The 9,976-nt window shown below is 39.0% G+C and overlaps 1 protein-coding gene across 1 annotated transcript in view; it reads left to right on the top strand.

Annotated features, from left to right (window-relative positions):
* The first annotated feature begins 1,467 nt into the window (after nucleotides 1-1,467).
* LOC107664947 (leucine-rich repeat-containing protein 75A-like) overlaps nucleotides 1,468-9,976 on the top strand; it is a 21,416-nt gene continuing 12,907 nt past the window's right edge. The window contains exons 1-2 of the mRNA XM_016455648.1: nucleotides 1,468-3,192; nucleotides 6,411-6,539. Coding sequence (XP_016311134.1) covers nucleotides 2,938-3,192; nucleotides 6,411-6,539 — 384 coding nt within the window. The 5' untranslated portion in view covers nucleotides 1,468-2,937. The remainder of the gene's footprint in view (nucleotides 3,193-6,410; nucleotides 6,540-9,976) is intronic.

Here is a 9,976-nt window from a genome sequence, read left to right as displayed (position 1 = left end):
AGAGGATAACAGGAACTGGACTTTTTCACTGGAGGAAAATATTATGGGGTATGGACTGATATTTTAGCCAAAAGTGACGACTTAAAGGCACAATATGTAAGATTTTTAATTAAAATATCCAAAAACCACTATAACAGTGTTATATATTTTGCTGACTCGTGTACTTGCATTATCCCAAATGTTTCGAAGAATGTTTAAATCCAGAGAAATAAGCAATTTTAACTAGTGACTCGGACCGTTTCCATAGTGTCATTGTGTCGCCTGCCAATGACGTCATAACCCCTCGATTTCCGGTTTTGTTTTGAAGAAAACATGGAAACACCAAAGACGCTTTAATATGCTATGCATTTTATTAGACAGGTGACGACCGCACAGAGTAGTAGTATTATGACAGAACGTTCAAATATATCTAGTATGATAAAACAGCGCTGCTTACTTCCGCTGCTTTCCGGAAGGAGCGGAAGCGGTCGACTGTGGCACAATAAAAGCTCCGCTGCTTTCGAGGCCTGTGTCGCGCTCGTTCAGCGGCCTCATTTCGCTTCGACTGCTTTCAGCCTCATCCTGCTTCATTCTACGACGTTAATAAATCTTTAATACATTAGCTCATCCATGAACATGATTTCTGCCCGAGTCCCATCGGATTGCTTCGGCTGTGGGGATGAAGATGACAACTCCCATGATTCCACACCCAGTCACGGTGTCATCAAACTACGCCTTTGTTTGTTTTGAATACGCGCCCTCTATTGGCAAAAAATTACATATTGTGCCTTTAAAGTTGAAATGCCTTTATGATGGATTTGTTTCTTACAAACACACAGCTTTTCGCTTCACAAGACGTAAATTGATTATTATATGAGCCATGTGGATTATTGTGACATTTTCATCAGATGTTTGGACCCTCAATCAAGGATTCACCAAATCTGTTCTGATGTAGAAACCAACTCATCTACATTTTGAATGGCTTGAGCTTGAGCACAGTCAGTAGATTTTCATTTTGGGTGAACTGTTGCTTTAAGAGTTTTATTACTTTTTTCAATTCCAAATTTTCGTCTAAGAACAAAAAAATTGCAGCAGATGACATGCCATGTGTTAAACACCAGATGTCAGCAAAGAAAGGCCAACTATTAACGTAGCGCACAAGTCAATGATAAAAAATAACTTGAGGAGAATCTATGACTACGCATATACTGGGGGGATATGGGATTGCCCATACGTGTGAATGATTCTTTCATTTCCTTTAAAGTACTGAAATGCCTCCTGTAGTGCAGAACTGGAGCAGTCCCAATAGCGACCATCTGCTCCACTTGGTTAACTGTACCAAGGCAGTGGTGCATTCTCGACTATAGATTGAAACACAAGTGGAGGATGTTGCAGACCGCTCCACCCCTCCCACACAGCCTGTGTCGAGACCCAGCGCCTCTCCGCTCCATCTAAGTGATGAGAGACCGTTCAGTCGCTCTACTCTGAACACACACTACCCTCAGAGGGGACACACCTGGGGAGAGGTCATATCAGAGCGGGAATTAATTCGACATGGCACATTTCAGCAGAGAACTGTGATATTTCTGCGGTCTGCGTGGAAGAAAACACTGGAATGACTTGTGCGCGGAGGAAAACAGTGACGGACGACGTAAATATTTACATGCCCTTGTTCACAGCAGTACTGCTCGCTGTCGACTAAACTCACACTGGAACCTACATCGTGTGCCTTTGAGAGACTGAGGAGGAACTGCGATGTTAACACGTACAAACAACGACTGAAATAAAAATACGGGCGGGAAACGAAACATCCTGCCGTAAGATCGTGCTAGAATTCTGTTGAACCGGACTGTGAGAGTTTCTGGAGGTTTGCGAGACTGCTCTTCTCTGCGGTCATGCCGCAGGCGTCATCAGATCTATTCCCTACCTGAGGGAATCGAGGATTACTGGTGTTTTGGCAGAAGATATTAATTATGACCTAATTGGACTGAAATACAAGAAGTTTGGAATGTAACACGCTGTGTTTTAGATGTTTTGCCGCCTTATAAAATTCCAAAATAATTTTGCGCGTGCAAACGGAGGATTCTAAAGAGTAAACTGACGTTACACGAGTCAGCTGTGAATGATATAAAAGTTCAACGTTTTGTAAACTACAATTTTGGTGGGAAATTGGATGAGAAATGTACGCAGTGGAGTCAACTTTTTAAGTAATTTTATGAGCGTAATCGCTTCGTACCGCGTAACCCAAACGGTCGTTTTGCGCTCCTTGTGCAAGGAGGGTTTGTATATAAACCCTCAAGACGTTTTAAACAAAACACAAGTATTTTTGTGAGATATTTGTGATGTGTTTATACATGGTAATGTGATAAATAACGACAGTAAAGTGTTTTATTGATGCACCGCCCGATACAAACATCATGAGCAGCTGTTGCTATGGTTACCTACGCAGAAGCGATTTCTGTTCGCGTACGTAAATTTTGTGGTTACTGAAACGTTATTCGAACGCTGTTGAAACATATAAATGCTTATGTAAAAATCAATTTCTAAGACCCCCAACTTTAATTTGGGGTATTCATGCCTTAATTAGGGGGTCGTAAACCCCCCCCCTCAAACCTCCCTTATATTTCACACCCTGTGAATGAGCACTTTGTGAAACAGATTTTACTGAAATGCCATTCGATGCAAGTTTTTGTAATTTTATTATATAAATTCACATCTTAATGTAAGTATATTTTCTCTGTCAGCTTAGAGATGACAGGTGTAAGGTGAGCAGAAGGGCTTTTAAAACACTGTTCTCCAATAAACTTTATAGGAACACTTATTTCTTATTTTCATTTGTTTCTTACAAAATTTAATCTCGCGTACAATTAAAAGACTTTTAATAGTTAAATGTGAATTCATTTTGAAAGTATGCCCAGTCTGGAGGCCCTTTTCCAGGGTGAGACTCTATAACCAAACATGGGAGCGAAGCAAACGAAGGCCGCGGGACAGGAGGCAGGAGCGAGTCCTCAGAGCACAGGATGGAAACGGACCCCAACGAAAGAGCGAGGAGACATCCTTACTTCTATAATGTTGAAGTCAGGAGACAAACTGAGGAGCAGTGGGACTCCTCCTCCTTACCAGCGGCGCATCAGGATGATACAAGAGATGATGCTGATGGCAAAGCAGGGGAAACACGATGAGGCGACAGAGATGCTGAAGACTCTCCGGCAGGTAAATACCACTCCATGATTCTTGAATAGATTAGGTTAAAACTCAAATAGAGGTAGAAAGTTGTCAGAGTTCTCTCTCTAATGAGTTCTTGTCCACCACAAGTTGATTGTCAGCTCTGTTATCCATTTGTGTACCTGTCAACTTTTCCTCAATTTCGTAAACAGCACTTGAAGAGCTTTTATTGTGGCAAATATTGTCCTGCAAAGCTCTGGGGCACCAGTCTTTTTTGGAGGCTCCCTGTGGTAGTAGTGAGATGTAATGTCCAAATGGCAAGAAATCAGATCACAAATAAGAAATTATGTTGCAGCTTTTTGTTTGCATATGTCAGGCCACCTTGGGCTTCTCAGCTAGTAAACAGAGGCCCCAAAGCATTGGACTCATTGGCCTGATTTGTAATCTGTGGCCCATGCAGAAACCCCACTTTGCTTTACAGCAGAAAGAATCATATGTTGCAATTGGGCCAAAATGTCAGTCCTATATTGGGTTGGTGTTATTTTGAAAGCTGTTGAAAGACATAAACTCTTCCTCCAAAACGCATCATTACTGTCAGTGCTGATGCAGACATATCTGAGATACAGCAAGACTCCTGCAATAGTTTCCCAGCTCTATAGATTCTGCATTTCACAGAATTCAGTGCTATTGAGACAGATGCCCATTTTACAGTCCTGTGAACCTGTGAGAACAGACACCGCTCAAGCTGGCTGAAGAGTAATACTGCACTGCATAAACACCAACTGTTTACTTTGGGTAGTGATTGGATGCTGTCAGTAAGCGCAGTGCTCTGCTTTATATCAAATGGTTGTCTCAGATAGCTACTCTGACTCTGTTTGATGGGTATATGCGGCCAGAACTCTTGCCCCATTACTATTTTTTGATCCAGCTTTCCTCAAGAGAAACGATCATCTTATGTCCTGGAAGGTCATTTTAGCAGGTCTGCTGCACTTTGCTTCTGTGGAGGATTTTCTGCATATGGGCAGCAGGGATCAAAGACAGAGTTAATAGGGATTTCTAATCCCCCATAGGTAGTAGTATTAAATTAATTGTCGGGCAGTGACGAAGCAACAGCTGGCTGCGGAACAAACTGCAGGATTTGTTCTCAAAAGGACCTTGTGAAAACACTTATGGAAATAATATAGGCTACTTTAAAAGAAGATACTTAAGTGCAAACGAATATAATGTTTTTTGACACTTTTTTGCATGTTATTTACAATCAAATGAACGTGTATTATAGTTTAAATGAATATTGAATGCAATTAATTAATAACTTATGTTTTTTGACCCACTCTTTAGTTTACCATTATGCTTGATAGTAAATTAGTACAACTTACTATATGGTAAATTTACAATTTGGTACATTTAAATTATATAAACTTTAAATTTAATATCAAATAACACACTTAATTATATTTAAAATTATAATCAAGTACTTTACATGTGCTATATTGTTTTTCAACACATCAAAATAAGGGACTTCTTTAAAAATGTAATGATTTAAAATGAACTTTACAGCTTTTAATTAGAGATTATTACAAAGTGCACTTTAAAAGTGTGTTAAGAAACATGAAATTTACCCTCTTTAAGTACACTTAAGTGGCCTTTTATTTGATTAATATTACATTTCCATTACATTAACATTGCATTTCCAAGTACAGTTTCTTTAAAAATATACCTTTACGATTTGAAGTACACAATTATGTGCACTTCTTTTTCACAAGGGGCAGATTTTTACCCCAAGTAAATGTGAGATATTTGCTGAAATGCATTTGCAGTGTATCCTGCAATGGGGGTTAAAGCACATAATGAGCAAGAGAGTCAAAGGACAGCGTCTCTTGTCCACTGGTTACCAAGTGCACCTTGTTGCCCGGAAACCATGAAAATGGATGGGCCTTTGATTAAATGGAAATTGATTAATCAAGATTCTGCTCCATAGAGGGAGGATAATGATAAACCAAGGCTTATGCTCAGCATGCACAGTTTAGGTCCAGGGTTTTATCGATGGAGGGAGAGAAATTCAATAGTAAGTTTATAGTGACATTAAAATTATTCAGCCTTTTTCCTTAACAAAGACTAACCTTATTCACTTTGTCAAACTAATGACGATTTGTTTCATTCACACCCACCCATTTCCCGTTGGTTCGCTGTTGATTATTTAGCTCTGGCTGTAGAGCCCTCACCCCCACACACATTTGCAATTTTTTAAATTGCTGATCCCCCTGCCTGCCCTTTTCCTTTACAGATTTGATCATGTAGATTAACTTTTCCATCAGTTTAGCTTGTTTTACACAGTTAAAGGATTTGTTTTCTATTTTTCTGTGCTAAATAGACAACAAAGTCTTTTCACTTTCTAGGCCCACATTTTGACATTTCATTTAAATGATTTCAGGAACACTAAACATCATCATTAGGAAGCGTATATAAATGTTACATGCACATTTACATTTATGTGAATGTAAATATTTATTACAAATAAAAAGCTTCATAGATGACATTAGAATTTCAAAATAAGGAAATAAGCTTTATAGGTAAAGTTTACCCAAAAATGAAAATTTGCTCAAAATGTACTCACACGCAGACAATGCAAGATGTACATGAGTTTGTTTATTCATCAGAACAGATTTAGAGAAATTTCACATTACATCACTAGCTCATCAATGGATCCTTTGCAGTGAATGGGTGCCGTCAGAATGAGAGTCCAAACAGCTGATAAAAACATCACAGAAATCCACAAATAATCCACACGACTCCAGTCCATCAGTTAACTTCTTTAATGGATGTGAGAGGACAAGGGATGCACTTTTTCACTAGGGGAAGCGTTATTATGGATTGTGGACTCATTTTTTTGGCCAGAAGCAACAGTTTAAAGTTAAAAAGTCTTAATGATGAATTTGTTTATCACAAACATGCAGCTTTTCACTTCCCAATACTTTAAGTGATAGAGACATGTGGATTACTTGTGGATTATTGTGATGTTTTTATCAGCTGTTTGGACGCTCATTCTGACGGCACCCATTGACTACAAAGAATCCACTGGTGAGCAAGTTATGTGATGCTAAATTTCTCCAAATGTGTTCTGATGAACAAACAATCTCATCTACATCTTGAATGGCCTCAGGGTGAGTAATTTTCATTTTGGGTGTACTATTCCTTTAAGTGTGATCTGCTGCTGTAGTCTGTAGTTCTCATTCTCTTGACCTCCCTGTATTGTGTATTTTTTCCAGGATCTGGGAATGGAGTCAACCTCTCTGGACGATGTTCTCTACCGCTATGCCAGTTTCCGCAACCTGGTGGATCCCATTACCCATGACCTCATTATCAGCCTGGCCAAATATATTCACTGCCCAAAGACGGTAAAGTGCTTCTGTGATTCGTGACATGCACACACCTAAACACACGCACACACACACACTTCTGTTTCCCATTTCTGTTCTATTTCTGTACATTTCTCCTATGTTGTGTTACGTTAATATTTAATGAAAAGTGCCTTATAGCAGTGCCTGGACGGCACAGCAGATAGACGTGCAGAATGAAACTGTATCATTCCAGTGCAGTGAGCATTAGGATGAAACCCAGTTGCTTAAGCATGTGTGAGTCTCTGTGTGAGGCAGAAGCAGAGATGAAGGGAGCGGAGAGGGTAGAGGCAGAGGGAGGTGTTTTGCCGGATGAGTCACACACACACTAAAGACCAGTCCCTCTTTCAAGACTGCTGCTGCTGCTGCACTTAATGAAGCAAGTCAGGCACTATATCACACCACTAACACCCTGCTCAGCTCCTATAGAGAGCTGCACAAACACCTGATCCTCCACCAAAACAACAAGCATGCTGCCGATTGTTTTCTTTACACTGAGCTTATCACATCTTCTCTAACAAAATGTGGTTGTGTAAGTCTCATGAAATCTGTCAAGAAAATGGTTTTATTTCACCCCAAAATCAAAAGAAAGAAATAAGAAATGATAGTTTGCTTAAAGAAAATGAAGTCTTAAGATTTTTTGTGTCGTGTTGTTATTTTTATGTAAATTGAGAGCACTTCCTCTCTCAGTGCTCGTTGTCAGAATGCAAAAACAATTTATTCTCATTAACATAATAGGAAAAAAATAGAGAATTTATGTAGGTTATTATTATATTACTGTATGTATTGTAGATAATTTTTTTACTTTATATTCATCAAAGTATTCTGTAAAAACATAAAATATTAAAATATTAATGAGCACAACCGTTTCCAACAATGATAATAATAGGAAATGTTTCTTGAGCAACAAATCAGCATAAATTGATTTCTGAAGTATCATGTGACACTGACGTCTGAAGTAATGGCTGCTGAAAATTCAGGTTACACTTTATTTTAAGGACCAATTCTCACTATTAACTAGTTGCTTATTATTATCATAGATATTACTAGCATATTGGCTGTTTATTACTACTTATAAACCACATACTAATGCCTTATTCTGTATGACCATATTTTAGATCCCTTTAAGTTTAACTATTAATAAGCAGCAAATTAGAAGTTTACTGAGGGAAATCTCTTAGTTAATAGAGAATATGTGTTCCCTATTCTAAATTGTTACCAAAATTCAACTAAATTTATATATTTACACAAAAATGTATCATTTATTTACTTATCTTTTTTTTTTTTTTTTACTTTCTTTTGATTTTATGGTGAAATATGACCTGGACCTCCATCCATTTTTCAAACCATATGAGAGGGCTGGAGCCTATCCCAGCATCTCAGGCAACAGGCAGGGAAACACCCTTAACAGATGGCCAGTCCATGACCTGCATATTATTGAGCATATTAGTGAGAACCAGCCTTAGAAACATGCATATGCAATAACTTTAACTAAGCAGACATAATGAAATTTCAACTAAAAGTGGGGAGAGTGAGAGTTCACACAAGAGCGTAAGGTGACATTTTCTCTAAGTGATGTTATTGCAAGTAGCAATGGAGGAAGACAAAGTAGAGATGAGTTCAGTAATGTGACGAAAGGAAAGCTGTGCTGTCTGTTACACTCTCAGAGCTGTCAGAGCCCGCTGGGTGAATGATTACATTGCCAGGGGACCCACTGTCTGTCTGCAGGAGGGTGCGCACTAGAGCTGACCAGCCATGTGGCACTGTTAATCTCACCATCAGCACCCACTAGGCTTTACTAACACATAGGGTGTTTTCCAGACATCTCAGTATCCACAGACATAGTTCTATCTCTCATCCCCTTCAGAGGTCAAGGCCTGGTGCAGCGGGGAGATGTGATGGCCGGATTGATATATATATTGATGTTTCCAGTTCAGATACAGACACCTGAGCACAGACAATGTGTCCTTGATGAAATGCTATGTTACTGTTAGCTTGGATTCCTGATAAAAACAAATTTCATTTGGCCCAGGGTAAGACCTATAAAAATGTGGTCAGTGGTCCCGATCCTGTGAATTTTATAGCCGACTCTGCGTGTTGAGGCATTTTTGTAGGTTTTAGTTGGAGCCACAGATGAGACAAGTGTTAGTACCTGAAACTAATCTAGTCATGTATGAGCAGTGCCCTCTCATTCACTCAAGTGCACTGAACCTCATTATTACCTGAAGCAAATCAATGTAATTCCAGTAATAAACCTCTGTACATTTCACTTGTGATTAACGTGACCAGACAAATTTACTGTTAATGGACAATAAAAAAAAATCTCATAAACAGGAATTCACCTTTGCAGCTCATAATAATGAATTGAAATATGCTCCGTTATTTTATACTATTTAAGTATTTTAATATTTTGAATACATTTTTTTAAAGATTTTATTTTTGGCATTTTGCCTTTATTAAGATATGTGACCCTGGACCACAAAACCAGTCTTAAGTAGCATGGGTATATTCGTAGCAATAGCCAAAGATACATTGGGTCAAAATTATCGATTTTTCTTTTATGCCAAAAATCAGGGCTGGATTGGTAGTCGGGCATACCGGGCATTTTCCCGGTGGGCCGACGCACTTAAGGGGCCGACAAAATGTTTTTTTTTTTGCCAAGGACCATCACGCAGGGACAGCGAGCAGCCAGTGGCCAATTGGATTGTCTCCTGTATAGACAGCGTAAACCATCCAATCACAATGCGCTATAGCCGGAGCGATGAAGTATTTTGCTCCGCCTATATAAAGATCGCTTCACTCCAACTTCTTCCTCGTCGGGTTTTCCCACGTTTTCACAGCAGATTTATCAAGAACAGGCTTGCTCTGCGGTGAGTGATGCTGGCGAAAGAGCCAGGCAGGAGGAGGAGAGGAAAGTAGTTGAATCGGTAAAGTGCTTGATAGGGACTCGCAACGGAGGCAGACATCTAACCTATCCTAATGTGTGTGCGCGCCATGAGTGTATAAGTAAACACTTTTTAATAAAATGTAAATTCGTCCCCCGCGCCTTTTTAGTCAAGTCAAGTGTGTTCATAGAGGTTTCCATGGGCCAATGCGAATAAATCTAGATTTAAATAAAAAAAGACACGATATTGTCGGACCTGACGTTTTATTCTTATCCAAAACAACTAGATGTGATATGAGTGTGATACATACATTACCTATAGTAAAAATATTTCACAATATTACTGCTTTTGCTGTATTTTGGATCAAATAAATGCAGGCTTGGTGAGCAGAGGAGACATCTTTAAAAAGCATTAAAAATCTTACTGTTCAAAAAAGTTTGACTGGTAGTGTATAGGCCTATCATATATATATTTTAATTAATCCAAAATGCCGCTGCAAGATTAATCTTTAATGAGCCGAAAAGAACGCATGTCACACCTCTGTTTATCAGT

The sequence above is a fragment of the Sinocyclocheilus anshuiensis genome, unplaced genomic scaffold, assembly GCF_001515605.1.
Source record: "Sinocyclocheilus anshuiensis isolate Anshui unplaced genomic scaffold, SAMN03320099.WGS_v1.1 scaffold319, whole genome shotgun sequence".
Classification (NCBI taxonomy): domain Eukaryota; kingdom Metazoa; phylum Chordata; class Actinopteri; order Cypriniformes; family Cyprinidae; genus Sinocyclocheilus; species Sinocyclocheilus anshuiensis.
This window is presented reverse-complemented; position numbering and strand designations above follow the sequence as displayed.